This window comes from Xenia sp. Carnegie-2017, unplaced genomic scaffold (assembly GCF_021976095.1).
Source record: "Xenia sp. Carnegie-2017 unplaced genomic scaffold, XeniaSp_v1 HiC_scaffold_2, whole genome shotgun sequence".
Lineage (NCBI taxonomy): Eukaryota > Metazoa > Cnidaria > Anthozoa > Malacalcyonacea > Xeniidae > Xenia > Xenia sp. Carnegie-2017.
Window position 1 is genome coordinate 911,332 of NW_025813482.1, and position 25,595 is coordinate 936,926.

The following is a 25,595-nucleotide window of genomic DNA, read 5'->3' on the forward strand; positions in this document are numbered from 1 at the left end:
TGGAGAGTGCTATCACTTGCCGAAGTTAGACCCTCAGACTAGTGGAAGGATGGATCTGTCTTACTTCTCCAATTTAATCTCGAAGAAACCACTGCCCATCTCATGTATACATGTAACATAACAGGTGTGGCAAAGCCAGCTCACAACTCACAAGTTTGGTTGTGCTATGTTATTATTTGATCTGTGCTCAATCATTATAAAACAGTAGATTACAAATGAACGATGCTAATAATCTGAATGTTAGTTAGCATTACCAAACTTGCAGGTTGGTCACATTATTGGTATTACATTCATTGTGGCTTATTTGATAATATTTTTATCGGTTATTGGTTATTGACTTTTATCGGTTATTAGTTGATGTCTTTGGCTAAGTTCCCCAGGGTTAACAACCATTTCAGTGTAACGTTTTCCATATGTATTTAGTCGTATTGTCAAATATTCATCAGCCACACATTTTAGCAATCATAATGGATGATCTTCTTCATTTAAGGGGAAAAATGTTGAGTCGTCATGTTGAGGAGGAAGCAAATTTGTAGCAATCTGACTAAAGTGATTACACAATTCTACCAACATCTTTTTTTTGAGATTTCTCTTGTCACTGACTTGATCAGAGTTTGGGCTTGCTATATATAATTTAAATATGTGCTCGCCATATTTAACCACATCAACTACAAATTTTGATGGTGTTTTAAAATTTTGGTTATTTAGAAAATGAAGAAGTGATGTTTGAATTCGTTCATTAGTTCATAGAATAATCATGTTCTGATGGAAGTAAAGGATTTGCAGTTCCAGTTAAGTTGGAAATACAGAAGGGACACCTGACTTTCTTTACTCACTTTCGTGCGATGAAGGACGATATGAATTTTAAAACACAATTATTGTGCACGTGTATGATGTGTTTCATTGCTTATTAAAATAAATTGTATACTATCCAAATGTAGATAGAATCGTTCCAGGGACAAAGATTTACTCGTATCTGACTCAGAAGAACTGACGATCAGTGGCGTGGTGGCATAGTTTTTACTGCGGTGGCCAACACAAATTTTGCGCCCCTTTCACCTTTTCTTATAGCTATTTTCAAGTATTTTAGTTATTTTTATTTTATAAAAGACCAACATGAATCTTCATAAAAAGGAAAGTAACTTAAAAACCAAGTATCATCAAGCAACTATATGTCTGTTACGTTATTTGTTTTTAATAGAAAAATATATTTATATTAATGCCTTTGCAAGCGTTGGGGAGGTTTTCCCAAGTAAAGTTATGATTCTATCTTTGTCGATAGAAAGGAGAGTTTCCCTTTCAACTTCCATTAAAAGCAATGATTCCAGGCGTTCCTGTACCATCGTAGATCGAATCCTCGTTTTTACTCTCTTTAGCGAAGAAAAAGAACGTTCAGCAGTTGCTGAGCTAATGGGTATGGCCACTGCAATTGAATAAACTTTGCATAATGTTGGGTATGCGACGACTAAATGGTACTTTGGAAAACAAAGCAGATTCAAGGCATCTAAGAATGACGGGGTTTTAGCCTTCTCGGTAATTGACGCATTATTCGAATGCTTACTTATGTCAGTTTCAGAATGATTTTCATCATCATCATCACCATCACCATCATCAATAGTTTCAAAGTTCTGCTCATTATGATCATGGTCACTTTGAGTTGTAAACTGAGAACAGTGAAATTTTTTAAATGTTTCTGCAAAGCTTAACAGTTCAGTAGCGCATCTTTGGGAATCTATCTTATACACATCACAAAAGGCTTTCACTGCAGATTGAAGATCGTGAGATGTCTTGTACTTGCTCGAGAGCTCGTCAAATTGATTGGGTGCGAATAAAGCAAATGATTTCATTAGTGGTCGATTCTTTTCAAAACGATTCTTCATTGAAGATTGAATGGAATCTAGCACTTTATAAAATGTCTCGCCTCCATTGTGCTTTTGGTGAATCTGCCAAATCATCTCTGGCTTGTTCTCCGTCCATTGGTCGTCGACGACGAGGTCGTGTAGACCTCCATTCGACATCTAACGCAAAAGAATCGGACATTTCAATGATTTTTTCTGGTTTGTCACGTATGATTTGAATTCTAGAAATTGAGCTATCAACCATATCCATTGCTTTTCCAAAGTCAGCATTTACGCTCTGTAGATATCGACTTAAAGGTCCAGTAATTCCAAAAATTTCTTGGAAAAGACAGGCAGTCGCAACAAATTGCTTTGTCTGAAAAGCTGCTTGCAATCCATTTGCTGTTGCTCGCTGACTTTCAGTGAACGATCTTTCCTCAGCCACTTTTTGGAGCACTCGCATGATGCACTCGAACCTCAAAAGAAATACGTTTAGACAAAATTCTCTTGCATTCCATCGAACTGTATTAAGACGTTTAATTGAAAAAATTTTGAGGTTTTCATTCTTTTGAACCAATTGAAACAATTCGTGTACTTTATGAGAATTATTAATAAGAGCGTGCAGTTTTTCGAGAGAGTCAAAAAGAGTAATGACATCAATAGCAACACAAGCTGAATCGGACAAGACGAGATTTAGCGTATGCGCATAGCAGTGAACAAAGATGATGTGGTTTCCGATGTTTTCTTTTATAATTGCCTGCAAACCATTATAACATCCGCTCATAGTGGATGCTCCGTCATACGTTTGGGCAACAAGTTTTTCAAATGAAACTCCATGCAATTGTAATATTGTTGTAATAGCAGTGTATAGGTCATGTGCAGTTGTTCCAATTGCTTTTTGGCATGACAAAACGTGTTCAGAACACTCGCCAGTTTCATTAACAAGCCTTACGCATATACTCAATTGCTCTGTATGAGTTATATCGGGTGTTGTATCAGCAATCAATGCCCATGCTTTGCAGTTGCGTATTTTTTGTACAATTACAGAAGATATTTCTTTACCAATGATATTGATTAACTTATTTTGAATATCATTGCTCAAAAACGTTAGCCATGAGCCACGTCCTTTGATTCCTTTTTCATCAGTTTTACCACCATCCTTTGTCGATTGCTTCACTTGGTGATCACGAACTTTCTCAAGATGCTCATTGATTGGTTGATCGTACTCTGACAATAATTTAAGCGTTTCCAAAAAGTTTCCTGTATTAACATAGAAATTTGTCAGTGATTCACAGTGACCCCTAAAGGAAAGCCCTTGTCTTCCAAGAAACATAATAACATCTATCACACGTTTCAAAACTTTATTGTTTAAAATCACTTCCTTTTTACGTCTTTCAGACTCGATTTTCCCCTGGTGATGAAACTGATCCGATATTGAGTTTTCTTGAAGGAAAAGAGCTTCTGCAACTTTTGCGTTTAGATGAGAATTGCACTTTTCATGCTCCAGAATTCTAATATACTGCTTTTTCCATTTGGAGAAACCAATGTTTGCAAAAGCTTTTCCTTGATTTGACCGAATATTTTCTCCCCTAGACGTTACATCTGTAAACAGAATGCACGGTATGCAAAACAAGCTGTCTTTACTTAGTGAATAGGAAATCCAGTTTCGTCTTGTTCCATCATCGTGGAAAAAAACCTGCTGAGAGCAATAGCGAGAGCGATCTCCTTGTACTATCCTCCTTTGTTTCAAAACAAACTGGGATGGTTGGCATGGATTCATTTTAAGTAAACGCCTTTTTTCGCTAATGCTGAGATTAAGATCAACAACTGTCCCAGGGTCAAACGTGTTTTCTTTCGTATCAATAGAAATATTTCGATTCAATTCGTTTTCAGCAGATTCTGAGATGCCTTCGCCTTCCTTACGTTCATTTGAATTGACAAAGCTGTCAATATCAGGGCATTCACCAACAGGATCATTGCTTTTGATTGATTTGAAAGTATGCTCATCTTGATCGTTTACATCTGTCAACTCAGATATTTCTTGCGCATGCACTTGTTTAAGGTCTTCACTGATGTTCGGCGTTTCCCTGAGTTTTAATTCTAACTCTTCTGTTGTTTGTGACAAAATGCATGGTGGGTCATTTTGTATAGTTTTAAAGTAATCAAGCAAAACTCCCCCAAGTTTTGAAAATTCTTCTTTTCTAGCTTTCTTTAATCTTCGATACTAAGCACCCGACTTTTTTCTCTTCGTGGTGTTGAAAGAATTAGACATTGCAGTTACTCTTCAACATTGCACCATGATCCATGATGTACATTAAATAATATTAAAATACACTTCCCAACACAAATGGAATTATCAAATGAAATGTTTGTTGTGTGAATTACATCTGTATTACATCTGCTCAAAATGAGAGTTTTGCGTTTTGAGACATTAATTTAATTGGTCTTCAAATGTTGTTGTTTATAAAATATCTTAATTTCAATTAAATATATGCTGTTATGCAAATTCGATAACTGCGGATAAATGAATCTTGAACATTTACGAAGAAGCTTTAAGTGATTTAAAAAAGTTTTACCGTATAATAACTTGCTTTACTACTGAAAATGACAAATGAATCGTCGTAACGATGAAAATGTAAATAACACAATACAAACAATGCAGTACATGCTGCGGTATCATTAAGGGCTACTTCATGTTAGACTCTGCATTATGATAGCAATTTACCGATGACTGCACTACTATCATTTTTAAAAAATATATTATTACGCTTGGATTAGTAATAAGATACAATGCCAGTAACGATTACTGTCTGTGAGGGAAGCAAAAAACATTGATTAAGATAGGCAAAAAATTACACATTTAAGGCCTTGTTGCGCCCCTTAAGAGGACAATTTGGCCGTGTATGCATAGGCGAAACTAGAATGCTAATTGAGGGGTGGTGTAAATATTCATATATTCAGCTCTGCCTTGCTGTTGATTTCTTTTGTTGGCGATGTTAAATTCAATAGAAACCAACAGGGCAAAGCTGAATATATGAATATCCACCCCCCCTAATTAGAATTCTAGTTTCTCCCCTGCATGTATGTTGTCTACGGTCATCGTGACAAATCATGCAGGCGTTGTGGCCATAAACGAAACATCTAATTATAGAATGCTCGTCAATATCTTATTCTTTAATCGACCCCCTTACAAGGTTTCATTTTGGTCTGTCTACTTCCTTGCTTCCCTAATTCCCTAAAGTTAACTTCATTCACTGAATAGATAACTGCGAAAATAACTGTTCTGTTTCAAATGCCTTTTTAATTTTTTATAGCCCATCTTTAAAACGTGATGACTCGTCTTCAATTCAGCGCCCCCCAAAATCAGCAGCTAGGGGGGCCCTGGCCCCCCTGGCCCCCCTGGCCCCCCTGGCCCCCCCTGCCACCACGCCACTGACTCGTAGTCTTTGCTAAAGCTCTCTATTTTCACATGACATGCATGGGCATGCATGACAAGCAATCATGCATAATATTGTCATTTGAGATTTCAGACCTTGGGAGATTTTCTTGTAATTTTTAGACTAGTGTGTTCGTGAGGAATCGAATTTAACGAGAGCACTGGATCAAACTGATGACTTCCTCAAATTTTGTGTAGTAGAAATATTAGGGAGCTTTAGCAAGAGTACGACTACGACAACGAGTACGAAGTTTGACCGTGTACGAGAATAGCACGAGGAAGTTTGTTGTCGTTATCGCTTCGTCAAAATTTTGCTTTACTTGTAAACAACAGAACGAGCCTTTTTATTGCGTAAAACACCGAAGCAGCGACGGCTCTATTAGTCAATAATGATATCAATGAATCGGTAATACTGGCTTTGCGAGAATATAGGACTCTTTAGACTGAAAAATCTTTACTATTTTAAGTTTTATGTACGATATATTTGTACTATTTTATTGTTTGTTTACCTTTCACTTTGCGTAAGAAATAAATGGAAGTTTTGCAGGTCATATTTTCCTTTTTTAATGAACATCTGGGCTCAAAAAGGGTTCTAAATTAAAGCCTGGATGTTCGAAAATAGTACTGTAAACTAATTTCTTACAGAATGAAGAAATATACCTACTTTCTTTGCTTAAAAAGACATCGTAGTCGCGAGTACGAATTTTTTAAAAAACATCTTACTCAGATTGATGACGGCTACGTGTTTTTGTTGTCGCAACAATGTTTTCGCGCCAAAATGACGTAAATCGTACTCGTAGTCGTACTCGTAGGCTTTCCGAAGCTCCCTATTTTGTCAAAGTTGGGCTAATCGAATACGTATTTACAAAACAGTGTGAAACCTTAAAATGAATCGCGATCGTTTAAACACGGCAAATATAACTGACACCACCAATAACGATCCATTTAATGAATTATATCCAGCGTTGGTCAGTGTGTTTGCCGTAATTTTCTTGGGATACCTAACTGGACGTTTGGGCTTGATAACTCCCAAAGAAGCTCAGGGATTCAGTAAACTTGCTATTTATCCTACTTTGCCTGCTTTCATATTTCGAGCAATGGCTACAATTAATTTCAAGACTGTGGAATGGATGTTCGTTCTAGCAGTTACCTTGTCGAAGTTAATCGTTTTTGTTGTAGTGACTATGTTGACTTTGTTATTTACAAGAGATGTTGGCAGAGCCGGCGTTTATAGTTTGTTTTGTACAATGTCGAATGATCTAGCATTAGGAATACCTATATGTAAGTATGATAATACCTAATGAAAAATTGCTCAATGTTCAGTGTGGTTGAACACATAAAACACATAATACGTTTTGTCATTAGCAATGATTCTTAATGTCGTTAACTATTATTCAGTACAAGAATTATTGTTGTGATTCCATCGTGATGAATTTCAAATGCATTGTGGAGTTTGTAATATGCTGTTCATACTGTTGCCTAATTACACTGTGCCCATGTAACTGACTTGAATTAGCAGAGGAAAGGCTGCAGTTGCCTTAATCAAGATTATGTGGTTTACTGTGTAATATATTGTTTGATAAATCATGCATTTTAATATATGAACAAAAAAATTTGAAGAGCATGTGTTGATAGTTTCAAAATTTCTTATCTTTATGCTTCTAATTTTATGTAATGATTTAAAAAAGGCACATTCACCATTTATTAACCCAACAAATAAAAAAAACTTAAATGTGACCATTTGTTATTTTTGAACAAGTTAATAAATTCTCGGCAGAAAGAAGTATTGAATAACCAGCTGACAATTTGATGTAGTATAAAATAAAGCAGACTGCCTATAAAATACCCATCTTTAATTTAATTTTTTATGTAATAGTTTATAACTGATGTTTCAATAGAATTTTTATTTCTTGTGAGTTTTGTTTGATTCTTGAATATCCTAGTCGAGATGAGAGTTCCAATATTCTTGATTCATGTGAACACAATCTTTAATCGGTGTTGTATTTATAAACATTTAGTAGTGCCTTCCTAGGCTAAAAATGTTGTGTTGAGATTATAAGTAATTATGTTAATGTTATCTTAAAACATGTGCAGTTATAGTTTTTGGCTATCTTCCTCAGAGTTATAAATGCAAATGCGACCCACAAAAATGAAATGTATCTAAGTTGTCTTAACAAGTTGTATTTTCTATAAACTTTGATATTGCAAAGTAATGAAACAAGCATGAACCACTACATCCATTAACATACAGATATATTAATAATCATACCATATTATAGTTAGATAGAACTTTATTTAGATACACAAACATTGACAATCAAAGCTGATTTCTATGGGGAGTGGGCATATAAAAAGTATATGGAAAAAATATTTATAAAATTATGAGAGAGAAATATTATCAAATTGACTTACTGTACATGAAGTATTGAAAAGGTATTCCATAGAGTGAAGTGAAGTAGTTCACTCAGTGGTCGGTTTTCTCTTTTTATCTAGTGAAGCCATTATATGAAAAGAATCATAAGGATTTTTTGGATTGTGCTTACGTTCTTTCATCGGTCAACGTAGCTCTTCTTCTAATGATAGCACTTATTATGATGGAGTTTAACTATCGACGTTCTCGAAACAAATCAGCAAATCTGAAAGGTATTGTACTTAAAACTGTACAATCAATCGTTACAAATCCAGTTGTTCTGGCATCTGTGAGTGGCATCATCGTAAATTTCATATCTAAACAAAAATTGCCAACGTATTTGGACAAACCACTCATGACCTTGAGCAATGCATTTGGTGGACCAGCATTGTTTTTTCTTGGTTTAAGCGTCGTGGGAAAGATCAGGACCAAAATAGGAATGATTACTCTCGTTCCCTTGTCGCTTGGTATTGCTAAGGTGTAAGTATATGATGTTAATTTTTGCAGCAAAACTAAGCAATGCCATACGTGCTATATAATATCTAAAGTAGAATTGTAAAGTAGGAGGAATATTGCCAGTGTTTTATTGAAACGGATTAATTCTGGTCAACTTAAAGTGTAATGTAAACAACAGAAAGTTTCTTGGACTATTGAAACGTAAAATTGGTTCGAACAGGTTTACCAAACGGAAAGAATACAGATTGCTATGGGAATTGAGAAATTAATTCTTCACTGTGCGAATGACTGAAAGGCTGTGTAGATTTTTTGCTGTAAAACCTTTTTACATTTTTTGAGGTGTTAAACACACGAGCAGTTTGGTCTGACAAATTTCCTTACATAGTAGCCTGCAGTCAAAACACATGTCGTGTATTTTTACGGTGTATGCAGGAAATTAACTATTGCGCTCCGTGCTTCATTCAAGTTACCTATTGACGACAAATGGTGTGTTTATAAAAGTTTATCCCTCCAGCTTAGATATACCTATTGTGTACAAACAACCATAAATAAACGCATTTTTATATTCAACATTTCGCTATAGCTTGTGGCAAATACAAGTTTTACAGATTTGGCTAGTTTCTATTCGTTTTCTCTATACACCACTAATTTATTAGGCAATTGAAAATAAGTTGTTGATAGTTGTCCATTATCTATCGTTATCTGTACCTTAAAGTGCCTGACCTAATGTAATTAAACATAATCCTGTTTCCTCCCAAATTCTCTTTTTTTCCAAACTCCTACTCGTGTTTCTTTCTACTGAAGCACAGAAAATGTTTTCTATTTGCTCAATTAAATTGCCTTTTAGCAGCAATTGAAAAAGATAGAGATTTGTCGATTTTAATTACATTAAATAGTTATATTTTTCACTTAAATTTTCTTCACAACCACGCAATTTGCGAGGAAAGTCCTTGTGTCTATAAAGTTTAAGAACTTTTTTTTTGAGCCATTAACTAATCAACGTCCATCTTTTGAAAAGCTTATTTTATAAATTGTGGTTATCAAGATCAAGGATTGAATCAATAATGATTGTTTTAGGGGGTGCTTACCTTGTTACTGTCTTTGTGCCTTGTTTTATTGAATTTTGTGTGCTTCATAAAACACAAATCACCATTGCTTTTGCTTGGTTGCTCGATGTAAGTAAATAAACCCCTGATCAGAATCGATTTTCTCCTCACCTGTAGTAGCTATACAGTTAAGTTGTTATGTTTTAGTATCGTCCTACCGCTGATAATACGCGGCCTATGTATTTCATTCAACATTGGCGGCCTAAAATTGAGGGAAGAGTGGAGTACATTTGGCTTCTTGTATGGTACCATACCGCCATCTTCTCCCACGGTTTTTTATGCTGCTCACTTTGGTATTGAAGAGGATACGGTATGAACGGTTTCTTTCTTTCGTTTTTCTTTAAAGGATGCAACAATCACTTACACTTGCTTGTTATGATCCTTTGATGAAATGTTGGATGCTTGCATGACAGAAATGTGTCCATCATTGAAATGTATGATGAGTGCATGACAGAAATCCGTCCACCAATGAAATGTAAATACAAAAAAACTTTTCCACCGATAATTTAGTAGATAATTTCACTAGATTATAAAGTAGAGCAAAAACAAGTTCCAAATTAACAGGACATCTTAAGATAACAAAATATCTGTCTGTACTAGACGTAAATTCCTTTTTGATTTTATTTCAAAGCCATCCTTAAAAATTCACAGTTTCATTTGCGTCTTACACTGATTCATTTTTTTTTTTTATCTCAAGATGTCCTGTTTATTCGGAATTATAATTTTTTGCTTTAATGAAGCGTATAATGCGTGCATGACAGAAGGGCGTTATTTAATTTTATAATAAACTAGTGGAACATTCACCATTTCATACATACTGTAATCAATAGGTCATTCCTACCTATTTACCTCATTCAATATTTTATATGTTTCTAGATGGCGTTTGGAATGATTATGTCAACAATGTTTTCTGCTCCCGTCATGTTGATTTCATCTAAAATGGCAACTGTCAATAACATGAATCAAACAAATGTTGTTTACAGAGATCTTTTGAATAAAACTAGGACTGACATTAGCATCGTCTCCATTATATTGGCTGTAAGTGTTTTGCCTTACATGAATAACGCTTCCTGTATTCTTTTCACTTTCGATGTGGAAATTTTGATATGTTGAATTTCAAGGTAGAAGGCTTTCAAAATGTAAATTGTGGATTTCGCTTTGTTTTACGGGCAACTTTTGCAGAAGACGTGAGGTCTAATTGAAGAATTATCTTAGCAAATGCCAATTTTTCAAAATTAAACCATCCATTTTATCTTAATGAATAACCTGAAAGAGGTAGATTTATACAATGGCTATTTAATTTGAGGTTTTACGTTAAAACCGCTCCTTAAAACCTACGTCCGGAAGTTGCTTGGTACAGTACCACTCAGAAATAAGTATACCGAAAACGCGTTCCAAACGCGTTCCAAATGCGTTCCAATTGCGTTCGGCTTAACATTCAACGCGTATCAAAACGCGTTGTTGATCACATCCAATCGTTGATCGGTAATCATCATTGATTCTTCTTATACAAGTGTTCAATTTCAAAAATTTCGGATGTTATACCGAGTTTATTTAAACAATCGGGAACGCGTTCAGAATGTGTCCTCTAATTTTTTTGGCGCGTTCCGGCCGCATTCGAAACGCAAATGGAACTTGAACGCAGTGTTAATCATTGTAGATTAAAGATATATAGCGTGTTCTCTGTTTGGTCAACATGACGCATTTGGATCTTATGTCCTTTTGCTCATGGTCCCTGATCACATATTTATGTGTCCGTGACAGTGGTCCGTAATGGCTAGATTTTTCATGTCCTGGGTGATAAATCGTCGTTTTTTCACGTGTTGTATCTTAATAGTCTTAGAAATTGTTTTTATGATTAAGTTTTGTGTTTTATAGTGCTGGGTTATCGCAATACTCTTCCTCAGTCGTCGATTCCAATCAATTCCACACAGGTTCACAGTTTGTCTTGCTTTTAGTCAGGTAAAAATCACAATGTTTTTTTAGCAGTTCTATTTTTTATTAAGCCTCTAATTATAACAATCAGAGCAAACTCAAATTTATATTGACAGATATATAGATTTCAAAGGTCATTTTTTTGATGTGACGTGCGTAATTGATTTAAAACTGCCTTCGTCCTTGTGAAGAGGAAAAAATGAGCCTGACTCAGTGGTATTGTGTAAGTTGTGTAGTGTTTTTTTTGCTTAATTTAATGAATGACGATAGTAAATTTGGATCATTATGTTTGTAAAATTTTGTCATTTCCTCTGTTTTAATTAGACAACAAAACCATCAAGTTATGTACTTTTTAGAAAGATGGTGTTTTATCATGTTCTGCATGACCAATTAGATAAATATACGTTTAAGCTATTTCTTCCCAAGTCTTTTTTGCATCAATCAAATCGTTAAGTTCTCAGAAAAGGTATAAATGATACTCTGTTAACTAGTTTTTTAGCATATGGTTTTTGGTGACACTTTCCACTGCCCTTGGTCCCCTTTGGCAGTTGTCAATGTTCTACGTCAAATGAAAAAAAGTTAAAATAGAAACACAACGTTGAGAGTAGTTTCTCTTACAAAACCCACTAAACTTTCAATGTCTCCCTCTTCTATGTATTTTAACTGCCTTCGTATGTAATTTTACGGTAAATGTGATGTTTTTTGAATTTTGTTGAACTATTTTCTGTGCTGTTGTTTTCTTATGATGTCGACCAGTGTCGCCTTTCTTGTCAGTTTATAAAAAATGATGAAAAACTAAAGTAAATCATTCCTAGGTAAATCATGTGTTGAAAAATGATATAAACTGAAGATAAAAACTTGTGGTACCGTACTTGTGCGCCGCTCCCGGTTAAGCGCCGTATCTGAGTAATATTAGTATGGCACTTAATACGAAGAAATTTCGAGTTACTAAACTGCAGAATTTACGACAATTCTGTTCTGTACCTATATGACATTATTTTCGTTAAGTTGAATCATGTTTTATTATGTAAATAGATTTCGTCTGCTATTTATTAAAAATCTCTCTGACAACCTTTGTTAAAAATTTTCAAGCACCGCTCCCACTTAACCGCGGCTCCCTTATAAACGTCCCACCCTTATAAACGCCGCTCCCTCATTAGCGCAGCTCCATTAAAGTTCACTACAATGTTGATCACTAAATTGTAATGTTCACTACAATGTTGATCACTAGATTATAAAGTTCACTACAATGTTGATCACTAGATTGTAATGTTCACTACAATGTTGATCACTAGATTATAATGTTCACTACAATGTTGATCACTAGATTGTAATGTTCACTACAATGTTGATCACTAGATTATAATGTTCACTACAATGTTGATCACTAGATTATAAAGTTCACTACAATGTTGATCACTAAATTATAATGTTCACTACAATGTTGATCACTAGATTATAAAGTTCACTACAATGTTGATCACTAAATTATAATGTTCACTACAATGTTGATCACTAGATTATAATGTTCACTACAATGTTGATCACTAGATTGTAATGTTCACTACAATGTTGATCACTAGATTATAATGTTCACTACAATGTTGATCACTAGATTATAATTTTCACTACAATGTTGATCACTAGATTATAATGTTCACTAGAATGTTGATCACTAGATTATAATTTTCACTACAATGTTGATCACTAGATTATAATGTTCACTACAATGTTGATCACTAGATTATAATGTTCACTACAATGTTGATCACTTGATTATAAAGTTCACTACAATGTTGATCACTAGATTATAATGTTCACTACAATGTTGATCACTAGATTATAATGTTCACTAGAATGTTGATCACTAGATTATAATGTTCACTACAATGTTGATCACTTGATTATAAAGTTCACTACAAGGTTGATCACTAACTTGTAATGTTCACTACAATGTTGATCACTAGATTATAATGTTCACTACAGTTTTGATAAAGGTAGCTAGAAAGTTTGAAAGCACTCAATTCTTCAATTTTCTTCTTTTTTAGTTACTGCTTTGTATATCTTTTGTTCTCATCAAGTCTAATCCATTCATTAAATGCTGCAGAGGATTTGAAGCTTTTTTAATAACAACGTTTATTTTTGCAACACATTGCTGGACGGCAATCATCGCGTTCATTTTATCCAGCGCTCGTTGTTCCGTAGAGTCGCAGTGGAACACAAAGACACGACGAATATGCATTACTGGATGGGCGTGAGTGCATTTATCACTTATTTATTTTTTTGAAAATGAAATATATATATTTTAGAAATTTGGGTTGTGTGTAGAAATCATCAATCAGGTGGAAAATACAATTGTTTCATCAATTTCTCTGCTTCAGTATAACTGACTATTCCTGTCTTCATTGCCCTCAAGGAGATGTGCTATAGCTTTGATCTTTTTATATACATAACACGAAAGGACCAAAAAACGACATTCCGCCTTATTAACTACCATCGGTTCCTACATACTTCTATTTTTGTCATAAATTTGAGAAAAATCTTGCATTGGTGGGAGGTCATTATATCCCTGAGATAGTTCCGAATCTTGTCATTATGAACTGCACGATTTAATTTTTTCTTATCAGAGCCAATAATTACATTCTAATGTTAAGTACTTCTTTTATTACAAACTTGTGATTTCATGTGTTTTCGTGTGTTATAGAAGTATAGCGTCCTATGGGCAATTTAATCTCTCATTTCCCGAACAATTGTATCATTACTTCGTTTACCATAATTGTCGAGGAAAACCTTGAAACAGAGAAACTTGCCTGGGTTTTAAAACTATAGAAAACGAGGCAATCCTGATATGATCAATAACAAAACATCAACTGCAAACTGTACCTGAAATAGTTGTTGCTGTATTTTTAAATGCACACGACTCGTAACATGTTTGACTCTTGTGCGAATGCTCAAATTATCTTTCATTCAATGGCAGTGTGCATGGTTATTAACTTTTTTTTGTTTGCTTTCAGTTTGCCGGCTGTTTGTTGCGGGATACTTGTGCTGATTTTAAAACCGAAAATTGACGAATTCCCATATAAAAACAAAGATTTCTTTGCTTTTATCAATGAGAAGGTGAGTTGATGATTTTTTGGCTTGTTGAACTACACATTATCTTCGCGGTTTTGAAGTTTTGTGCTTATTTAAACTTGAAATTTTTGTTTAAACCATAGGAAGCCCATAACTACGTTTTTTTCTTAATAAATATGAAATAATGAAATAGCTAATATTTCTTTCTCACTCCTGAGTAACATGATAACTTCAACAGTTTGTCTTTCATTGATCGATGAATACTTTGATATGCGAGAAAAACTGTAGTTTTTATAACGTCAATTGAACTCACAAGACAATGATGAAACATTCAATAATGCGATGTGCAATATTAATCACACAAAAGCGATTTTAACAAGTTGCAACGATATATCGATCAATAGTAGTACACCGTTGTATCATTGACTTCGAAAAGACACAATAGAATGACATATGTAGACAATGTTCTTGCCGATAAGCGCTCAAACGAAGAGTGTGCATTGTTCAAGAAGCCTTTTAAAGATGAGAAGCTTCAGGACCTAATGAACAAGCATGCACGCAGTTCAACACTTGGACATGGCGCAAAGATGAAGGCAACAAATTATTTGAGGATCCCGAGCAAGATGATTTCACTATTGCAGATACGCTGAGGATCCACTGGTCAACCTCAAGAGGCATTGTAAGGCGGTATTTAGAGGACGGCCGTGTACAGGAACTACTTTGTGGTGTGTGTGCTAGACGATGCCAAGCCGAATGAAATCGACCTGATGTCATTAGAGCTCGTTATGAGTTTGCGAAGTGGTTCCTGGAAGAAGACGATAGAAGATCGTGTTGTCTTTGTCAACGAGTGTGGATTTCATTTTTGAACTGCAAGAAATCGTAGGTGGTCAATAGGTGATCATTCTGCACAATCGTCGGCTGATCATATACGCCTACGGATGCTTCCACCTTATTCTCCTTTCCTTAATACTGTAGAAGAGAAGGAAAGTTCTCAACCACATATACAGCAAGGGATACACAATAGACTGAGAGCACGCGACGAAAACATACACTAGGGGAATACAGGAAGTGTATTCTCATGCACGCTTCTGAACGAAACATGGGGACCATGACTATTGCCAAATGTGCTGCATGGTTTCGTCACATGTAGACGTACCTTCAAGGCTGCATGAACCGGGAACCCATTTAGGCAGATAAAACAACTTATTGAATTGTATTTCGTTTAGTCATTAACGATCACACTGTTTTCTGCTGTTGATATACTTTTGCGACTTGTTGAGTACGATTTTGTCTGATTAATATTGTGCGTCACGTTATTAAACGTCTGATCACTGCCGTGTGAGTGTAATTGAATTTATTAAAATTACAGTTTTTCTCGTATATTAATAATATTGACGTTTCAATGGTGGTAACGATTTTCCGCATTTTTGCTACTAAATATTTATTTGCGTTAATGTTATGGTGGAATTAACAAAACTGATAAGACTACACGTCACACTAACATCGCACGAGGTTGATCGATCAATGAAAGACAAATTGTTGAAGTAATCAAGTTCCTCAGGAGTAAGAAAGATTGATTATTTCACATTTATTACGAAAAACCCTTAGCTGCCTATGATTTTATTGAGATTCTTTTTGGATTTCTATTTTAAAAAGTAAATCTCGGGATTTTTTTGAGATTTGAAGAATTGAAGTTTCAGAAATAGATTAGCTTTTTTAGGGGAGAAATTTTTCAATAATAGATAATTTTGCTGCACGTTATGTTATGAAGTTAAAACACACTACTAAAACCATTTAGCTAGAGTTAGGAAGTGGCTTATAATTAAGAATAGTAACGAAATTTTGATTTATAAAGTCACAATCTATGGGTGCAGTGGCATTAAGAAAAACCTGTAGTAATGGGCTGCCTATGTTAAAACGAAGTATACAAACCTTTCCCGAAATTGCTTTAGGAACTTAAAATAACAGCATGAAGTTGAGGCGGACAATGAAACTATTGTTAAATCAGTATTATCAGCAAACAAATTTGCAAATTGTATGTTGATGAAAGAATTTTTGTTTTCTTTAATAAACTAATTTTTAAATATTTGACTAACAAATTTTAATAAATTTTATAGCAAATTTTAATAAATTTAGTAACGAATGAAAGCGATATAAAATTTCTTTTTCGACGTTTTGATGCAATTTCATTACAGTGCTTACAAACAATGAAAATTTATTACAAATCACTTTTTATAGCTTGTCCTTGGAGGTAAGTTATCATCTGATACTTAACGTTTTATTAAACTAATTTATAATGGCACGTTTATTTAGGCGTGATTGCCGAAACTCAATCTAAGCATTATTCATCCATTTTCTATTCTTTTTTTACCATTAGCTATGAAGCCAATCACGCTTGGGCATGATCATGATTAGCTTGAACTGCCTACATTGAAGGTTAAATTGGCCGAAATTATTTTAGCAACTACGCTCTATTTCTGAGAGGCCTATTTTACAAGTTGCTATTATTTATTTTTGGTTATTAAGTTTCGAGTGTTTGGTAGAGATGATATACCGTTTCGGTGAGAAAAATTTCCATGTTTCTTGCGCTTAGGTGAGGAAATTGAACTACTTTAATAATATTAGGTTGGGCGAAAACGTCTTTATCCATTGTAAATTAAAAAGATAGTGGGCAAAATGTTTAAAGAACTACTTAGGTTAAGCTTATTGTTGTAATTTGAAGACACTAATTAATATTTTCCTATTTTCCTTGCTTTTCTGTTATCAGAAAGTGTATGTTGCATTTTGGCTGACTCTTCAAGTTATTTGTATTTTCGTTTGTGTTGGATCACTACTACGAATGTACAGATTTGACAAATATTGTAAGTGTGAAATGGTTACAGAGGAAGACAATGCTGGCGATCAAACACCGTTACTTTCTTCGTCTAGGTACGTTTTTTTTATTTTTACCTTTACTGCAATTCTCGCTTATTAAAGAGTAAGTTTTTCTCTTGCTATTGTTGCACTTCAAGTTTTTTCATTTCGCAAGTAAGCCTGGCTACGACAGGTCGCGGTAACTACCACGTTTAACGATCATTTTCATCTCCAATCATAGTGTCTTATACAGGGATAAACCACTTTGATTTTGTTGGTGGTGAGGGGGGGGGGAGATGTCCAGTGTTTGTTATATTTTGGTGGCTACTTGTTGCCATAGCATGTCTAATTTTTTTTGTTAAAATTAATTCTGTTACCTTTTTATTATGATTGGGAGATTTTTTTGTTTTGAAAATGTGCTTCATTAATCACTAACCAAAATTTGCTTTGCCTAATTATTTTGTAAATAATAGCTATTTGTAGAAAAATCGGACCTCTCCTGCATTCCTTTTTATCGAAGACCACGAGTGTTGCGCATCCCTCTACAATCCTTCTCTAAATCTATTACCGATCGCTATTTAATACACGATATAAGATAGTTTTCCAATATGATATTATTAAGAGCTTATTAAAAACATATTGTTTGTCACTTCTAACGTCTTGTTTGTACCTTGTATATGTTGTACAGGAAAAAGTGCCATCGATGCGTAAAAGACAAACAACGTGGAACTACTGACGATTGCACATCTGTAAGTATAGAGATGCAAGATGCGGATGAAGGGTTTTCCGTTGTGCATACCAGAAACCGCTTATCGTCACAAGACTGTCGTCAAAGCAAACATATAAAATTGGACAAATATTATGAAGGAGAGCAGCATCAAAGTGGCAATCATGTTGTTGTTATTGTCAGTCAAGTACTTGTTATGTGTTTGGTGAGTTATATACACTTAATTGTGTTTCTGACCGACTTTAGTGTGTAATAATTGAAAAGCTTCCTATTCATGTGCGTATGTTCCAATGGTTCATTTGACAGTAAATTTTTCTTTTATATTAATAATAATATTTGGAGTGAGAATTGTGTTACCGGGGAGCACTTTTGAAATAGCTGGCGCTTGTAAATGACACCACTGCAAAGCAATTGGAACACGTAGGGTTAAAATATGGCAGATATTGTTCAAGCTTACAAAGTTTTGGTAAATTTGGCGTAACCGTATACGAACATATCAATCACAGATTATTTTGCATTTTCCTTTTTTATCGCCATTTTTTAAAACCTTCATCAATTATTCATATTACTTTAACTTAAGCTTACATATACGCATAATTGATGAGGATTATAACTAAATGACATTAAAAACCAAAAATCCAAAACAATCCGCGATTTGAAAGCAAATCTATGTGTTTGTATTGTTTTTTCGCCGTGTCATTTTCGTGCGCAAGCTATTTCAATGATCTTCTCGGTAAAACAATTTTTAACATAATAATGTTTATTATTTGCAACAATTTTACTGTCAGGTGAACCATTGGAAGTCCAAGACTTTCACCAAAGACTTGCAAATCTCGTGCGCTAATGACTTAAACAAAGTTTTCCAAACTGTTCATTTTTTATACACATATATATTCAGATGTTGCAACAGTTCAGTTAAATATTCGCCAATTTGCAGCTCTATAGTTGCAAGTGCGTGCACATTAATAAATTGCTATGCAATAATGCAAAGAAATCACAGGTGAAATGCTGAGGACAATTACAAAAAATATGTGTCATGCAATTTAATATTTTACGTAACGTGCAGCAGACTATTCAGTGGTAGATCAATTTTCCAAGCAGTTAACATGTGATTAAAAATATATAAAAGAAATTCTTCATTTATTTAACAGTTTAGTTTTTTGTTAAGAAGCCTTTTGTAACTATTCAAACCTGGTATTAAAAACTAGTATTATAAACTGAAGTACTGTATATTTGAAATTGAATAGTCATTGAAGCTGTCTTTGACAATGACACGTAGAGTCTAAAACATTGTCTGATGTTAAATATCACTCTTTAATACTTTGGATGAAAATTAAGATCATGCATGTACATTTTAATGTGAACTATACTGGTTGCTCATTAAATATTGCTTATATTCTACTTAATAAGTTGACCTTTTTTCCTACCCACAACTTGATTATCTACGACACACGATTACGAAAAAAAAAGGGATCCCTTTGACTTATTGCTCCACGTTGTTTAAATATTAGCAAGCGGAAGTTTTTTATTCACTGCTTATAATGAGTTTGTGTTTGTTTTTGTGTGGTTCATATCGATGTTTTTATAAAAAATTGCCCATTCATTTTAAATGCCCAAACGGATAATTTTTCCAATTTTTGCCGGACTGACTTTGTAGACATATTTCACAATTTTTAAGGAGAGGGGGAGGGTCACACCGCAATGAACATTTAATATGATATAAGATCAGTATTAAAGTAAATGGTTTGAACCCGGGAGTATCGTTATATGTTTGCAAATGATGATCGTCCAGGTTAATAAAGTCCTGAGAAGGACTGTTTTTGTTGTTGTTGACTGTCAACAACAACAAAAACAACAACAAAAACAGTCCTTCTCAGGACTTTATTAACCTGGACGATCATCATTTACAAACATATAAGATCAGTATCATAATTTATTTCTTTATCTATTGTTCTCACAGTGAGAGCGAGCACATAGAGTTTACGTAATATGTAGGACTAAATGCTGCAAAGTAGGACTATGTTATCACACATATTTTTTATCTCTTCCAGTGCATATTCTACTGTTTGTGGGTGCTCGTAGGCGATGATTTGACTTCTGGCATATTTTTGGAGGTTGAACTCTTAATATCAATTATTCTCTCTGCTCAGGTATGCCATAGCTAGTTATGCTTTAACTCATCGTAATTTGCGAAAAAAATTGTTCCTTTACCATGAAACATCGGCAAGCGAGCAAGTTATTAAGTTTATTATAAGAAATTTAACCACTACCAACAGCTCTCTAATGCAAACATAATGTGAAATGTTTGTCAATCATAATCTAATATGAGGAATTTGAATTCAAAGAAAAAAAATTGCTATCATTTTTACTTGAAGAATTCCATAGTACTTTTAAGTTTTTCGAGGTGGAAATTCATTTTTCAACGAGCGGTAAATTTGTTACACAGGAACTCAGAGAAGCATTTTCAGGAGCCGGAGTGTTATTGATTTGTTGTGCTTTTTTGTCTCAACTTTTTATGATCATTTTTATTTGGCTATTTCTAAAACCGGGAACGGAATGGGGAATGGGAAAAACCAGGGATACTAAAAGTTGAAATCTCTAAAAATCTCTACTGTCAACAAAGCGTCGATAAGAAGATTAGCTCATCTAAATTATTGCATTATAACTGATATAAATTGAACCTCTTTTGTACGAGTTGGTCGGAGAACGAAAAGAGTGCAAATATTGATGTTGACCACATTTTTGTTCGGCATTATGAGGAGTATAACAATTTTAAATCAAGAACATATCCTCTAAAAGCATATCTTCAGCTATCGATTTGAATTTCAATAGAAGCACTAATGGCGCATAAAATGCCGTACTATAAAATGTGGTCATTATTGAAATTTGCACTATTTTCGTTCTCCGACCAACTCCTACAAAAGCTGTTCAATTTATATCAGTTATAATGCAATAATTTTCATGAGCTAACCTTCTTATCGACGCTTTGTTGACAGTAGAGATTTTTGGAGACTCCAGCTTTAAGTATTTCTGTTTTTAGAGATTCCCTCGTTAGTATTCCTGTTTTCAGAGATTCCGGCTTTTAGTATTCCGGGCTTAGAGATTCCGGCTTTTCGTATTCCTGGTTTTAGAGATACCGGCTTTTCGTACTCGTGGTTTTTGAGATTCCGGCTTTTAGAATTCCTGGTTTTAGATATTCTGGCTTTTAGTATTCCTGGTTTTAGAGATTCCGGCTTTTAGTATTCCTGGTTTTTCCCATCCCCCATTCCGCTCCTCATTTCGTTCACCGATTCCCCGTTCCTGGTTTTATAAGTAGCCGTTTTTATTTTAATGACACGAAAAATAATTGCCCGTCTTCTTTGAGATTAGTATAACAATGTCCTCGTCATTGTTTCTTAACTCCTAACAAATATGTCAAAAACGGCACCTGATTGTCCTATCGATACTAAACTATCTTCTTGTAGTGTTAATTAAAACATTTTTTTAAAATAAACACAATGAAACACGTGCGCTGATTGGTATAGAGCTGTGTTTGCATTAGCCTGTGCAAAACGATCTGAGCTGAACCAATCAAAGCAATCAATCAATGAAAGAGAATTTGCAAATCAACATGAATACACGTTAGAAGAATATCAAAACGCTTTGTTTGTCTCGCATTGTTGTTATTTTATAAAAGAAATAAAAGATGTTTTTCGTGTTTGCACTAGCTGGCTTATGCAAACCTCGGAGACGCTTGCGAAAGCTCTCGAGCAGGTGCAACCCTCGACCTTCGGTCTCGGGCTTGCACTGATCTTCTCTCGAGTTTTCCGATGGTCAGCTCGGTTTGCATAAGCATGTGCAAACAAAGTAGACATCTTTTATTTCTTTAGTATTTATTGTAATATAGGTAGCTACATTTATGTGCATTTGTATGAGTGAAATGTGTTATTTACTATACATAACCTTCAACCACCTGTTGATATTAAGTGAAATTGAAGTAAGTTGTTTAAATAGTTCTTCGTGAAATTTCAAGTCCTTCATAAAAATTTAGTTTTTGATGGGTTTCCTGCTGTTGATTTTGTCGAAATTGTTCGTTGTTCCACTACAATTCGCACTTTACATGCTTTATTATATAGGTATTAGTTGTATTTGCATGTTTTGGATTTGAAAGAACGTTCCTAATAGATCCTTTACTCCAAAAGTAAGTTAATTTGCAGAAAACATGTGTTGTATCGTCGTGAATAACAAAAATACAGTTATCAAAAGCTGTTCTCATTTTTATCAAAATATAAGTCAATTTTGGGGGAAAACAAAACGTCAGAAAAGTTTTGGTGTCGTCTAGAGTTTTATCGCATGATTTTGTCATTAATTAAAACTTCTTTTACGAGATGATTTATGTTTAATCTTGTATTTTCAAGTTTTTCATTCGCACGAAGTTGTGATCTCAAATCAGGGTTGCATGCTAAAAGTTTGTATTTGAAAATTGTTTTGAGATTTCATTCTAACTTTTTGATTACATTTTTTTATTAGTACTGTAAAAGTTAAGAAACCAACCATTCATTTGACTTTAAACTTATTCGTTTGCATTAAATGAATGAGCTTCACATGCGTAGCCAAAACGTTGATGTATAATTTGGTTTTCATTGCAATGATACTTCATATAGACTGCGTTGTTATTGGTACGGCGTTGACACTTTAATACTACCTAATATAAATGATTTGGAACCGGAGGAATATCATATATGTCAACAGTTTGTCCGTTATCACAAAGAAAATTGTTTGCAGGCATTAAGTTCGAGACCAGCAGAGGATGGGTAAGTTATTGTGATGCGATGTTTGTTTAATAACGAGTGTTATCATAGGCGGCCCAGAAATCTGTTTAGCTTTTTTATGCAATCGATTTATGTAGTAAATATAATCTCGCGTGAATTCCACATTTTTATGGTCTTAAAGGCCTTATATATTGACAATGTAGTCAACTCTCAACACAAAATTAACAACCGTTAACACAAACACTTTCACAAAACCGTAAATATCTTAGAAGTACATGGGAAAACACGAAAAACAAATACATCTCATTAATAACGAATAGTTTTACTGTATTTTTGCAGCTTTTTTAACATTCAAATGTATTTCTATGCATTATGAAAAAAGCAAATGTTTGTAGGGTTTGTGGCAAATATTTTTCAAAACATATGCTGGGGACACTTATATTTTTGAATGCTCAAACGCTTTGCAGATTGGCTAAAATTGTTTTTGCATACGTTCGGATTGGCTACAATTTTTTTAGATTGTTTTCACAAAAATTCAGCCAGTCTGCATTGTGTTTGAGCATTTAAAAATATGATAAGTGTCTCCAACATAGGTTTTGAAAAATATTTGCCATACACCCTAAAAACATTCGCATTTTTCATATGCATAGAAATCCGTTCGAATGTTATAAAAAATACAGTAAAATTATTCTTTATTAGAGAGATGTATTTGTTTTGCTTGTTTTTCCATGTGTTTTTACAGTTTTGTAAAGGTGTTTGTGTTAACGGTCGGTAATTTTGTGTCAAAAGTTGCATACCTTGTCAAAATATAAGACATTTAAAACCATACAAACGTGGAATTCGTGCGAGATACCGTGCTTGACAAACATTGCATATGAATCAAGAAATAAATTAAAAAACCTGAAAAACTTTAACACATTTCTGTGCCGCTTATGGTGATATTAAGTAATTATTTCCAATTATTTTTAGACTTTAAATTGAAAAAATTTATTTTCAATGTCATATAGGCAATAGTTAACATGATAAGTAATAGTCTTAGACAATGATCGACTTTTTAAGTATTTAAAGTACTTTTGAAATGAAATTGTCCAGTCATTTTTGCGGGCATAATTTAAATTACTAGCTCTTTAGATCGGTTTTTCCAAACAGAATTGAAATTAGTCTTTTTTATAGCTGTCGATGTTTGGGATTTTTTTGTAAGGTTTTTTCTTCCGCCGTATTGACAGGTGTGACGTCGTAACGAGCACACTTTCTCATTATTTCCCACTCAACTTATAGCTATAAACAACTATAAATTCATGAAAAAATGAAACTTTGCTATGTTGTAGCTCATTAGAAAATTCTTTTATTGTCAGGGGAACTTCGTATTTCTATGGCTGTAACCTGGTTGACTGGTTAGTAAGAGTCGGCCTTGTTGCAGATCGTGTTACAGCTGTGAAGTATGGGAACAGTTTGCTCAAAGGACGCGTTATTCGACACTCTGAAAATCGATATTATTTTAGAGACTCAACTAATACATATAATTTTTGTCCTGATTGGGATGAGCATGATCATGCGATAGAGATGGAATGAACTGCATTTAAGGAATTTGTGTTTTCACTTGCACATGTAAATTCTTATTTTGAGTATGGGCTGTATTTACCGCCAACAGCATTTTTCAAAGCTAATCAAACGCATTCATTTTTTTAAATATTTGTGATAAACAGTAGAAAACATCTTTTACTGCACCTACACAATTTTGTGAGATAATAACCGATAACCTATGTATTATACTGAGAAGATTTAAATGCTGCAACATGATTTTATGGTGATGAGACTTTTTTGTTGGACGGTGAAGACGTTTCACAATAAAAATAGCATTTATGGTGTTTTAAGTTTTCTATTTCATAAAAAATTAATTTGTTGCCCTAAGTTGGGTGGAAATAGTGTAAAGTTTTAGCTAACTGGATAGTCGTTTCTATAAACATAAATTATAAAAAGACACTTTACCTAATAGAATTTTGTCATACAAAACTTGAATGTCCTTTAATGTCCTTGTACTTAGAATAAATAAATCAAGTCCTTGATTTTTTAAAGATATGCTTAAAAGTTCTTGAATTTTAGATTTTGGGTAAATGGTTTGTAATTATGTCGGTTGGTACACTATTTTCTTTAATTTTTTCAATGTCAAAACTAAATTATCTAGCGACGTGGAGGTTCTCACCTCACATGAAAAACACAATTTGTTCGGCATTCATTGAAAAATTGTTTTTGTTTAACTTTTGATGATATGTTTGATAAATTCTTGCTTTAGTCGTGCTTTGCATGCAATTAAAGATCTAGCTAGCTCTTAAAATTTTAATCCTGCAATGTAGTGTAAGTAAATTTTAGGCTCATTTTAAGATACAAGCTCATGTCAGAAGTAAGTTTAACTCGTTCCTCGACCAATTTCAATAATTTTTTGAAAAATTAATGAAAGTTTTTTTAGAAAATAGCAAGTTGCTGTAATTATTTATTGGTATCACGCTGTATATGCACAATAAAATCTCACGAAGGAATTTTTTGTAGTTTCGTTTTCAGTGTTCTGAAACTGCTCTGCTGTTGAGTTGCTTTGACGTTCTTATATCACCTATATTTCCTTTTGGTGGATAAGTTGTATACTGTAGAAAAGTTACAAAAATAGACGCCGAACGAGGTATTTCACAAAAACCATTACCATCCGACAATTTAAAAAATATAGTATGAAACAAATTCCGAAAAAAGAAGACATCTTGAGATTGCAAAATATGCATTAAAACAAGACGAGAAGTGAACAGTAAATTTTCGACTTTATTTCAAAGTCATCCTCAGACAAAATGATATTTAAAACCATACATACACATATATATAACGTCGTTGTGATCTTTGATAGCGTATGCATGGTTTGTGTAAATCAGATTCGGTGTTTCGGAGTTTAGACCAAAAACCATGACCAGCCGACAATTTAAAAAAATATAGCTAGTATAAAATAAATTCAAAAAAAACAAGACATC

General features: G+C 33.9%; 2 protein-coding genes across 3 annotated transcripts; one reads left to right on the forward strand and one right to left on the reverse strand.

Annotated features, from left to right (window-relative positions):
- Positions 1 to 1,905: 1,905 nt before the first annotated feature.
- On the reverse strand, positions 1,906 to 4,144 carry LOC124440425 (zinc finger MYM-type protein 1-like). Its single transcript, XM_046990822.1, has 2 exons — positions 4,120 to 4,144; positions 1,906 to 3,947 (listed from the first exon to the last, which is right to left on the reverse strand). The coding sequence occupies exons 1-2, from the start codon at positions 4,142 to 4,144 to the stop codon at positions 1,906 to 1,908; spliced, it is 2,067 nt and encodes a 688-aa protein (XP_046846778.1).
- Positions 4,145 to 6,101: 1,957 nt separating this feature from the next.
- Positions 6,102 to 24,686, forward strand: LOC124440583 (integral membrane protein GPR155-like). 2 transcript variants are annotated; one of them, XM_046990981.1, is made up of 13 exons: positions 6,102 to 6,555; positions 7,768 to 8,164; positions 9,394 to 9,556; positions 10,123 to 10,284; positions 11,125 to 11,208; positions 13,230 to 13,435; positions 14,196 to 14,298; positions 17,021 to 17,181; positions 17,795 to 18,038; positions 19,885 to 19,983; positions 21,949 to 22,013; positions 22,477 to 22,626; positions 23,940 to 24,686. In XM_046990981.1, the coding sequence occupies exons 1-13, from the start codon at positions 6,162 to 6,164 to the stop codon at positions 24,154 to 24,156; spliced, it is 2,445 nt and encodes an 814-aa protein (XP_046846937.1). In that variant the 5' UTR covers positions 6,102 to 6,161; the 3' UTR covers positions 24,157 to 24,686. The 2 variants fall into 2 exon arrangements, with proteins under 2 accessions (XP_046846937.1, XP_046846938.1); XM_046990982.1 differs by lacking the exons at positions 21,949 to 22,013; positions 23,940 to 24,686 and having other exon boundaries at positions 22,477 to 22,567.
- Positions 24,687 to 25,595: the final 909 nt, after the last annotated feature.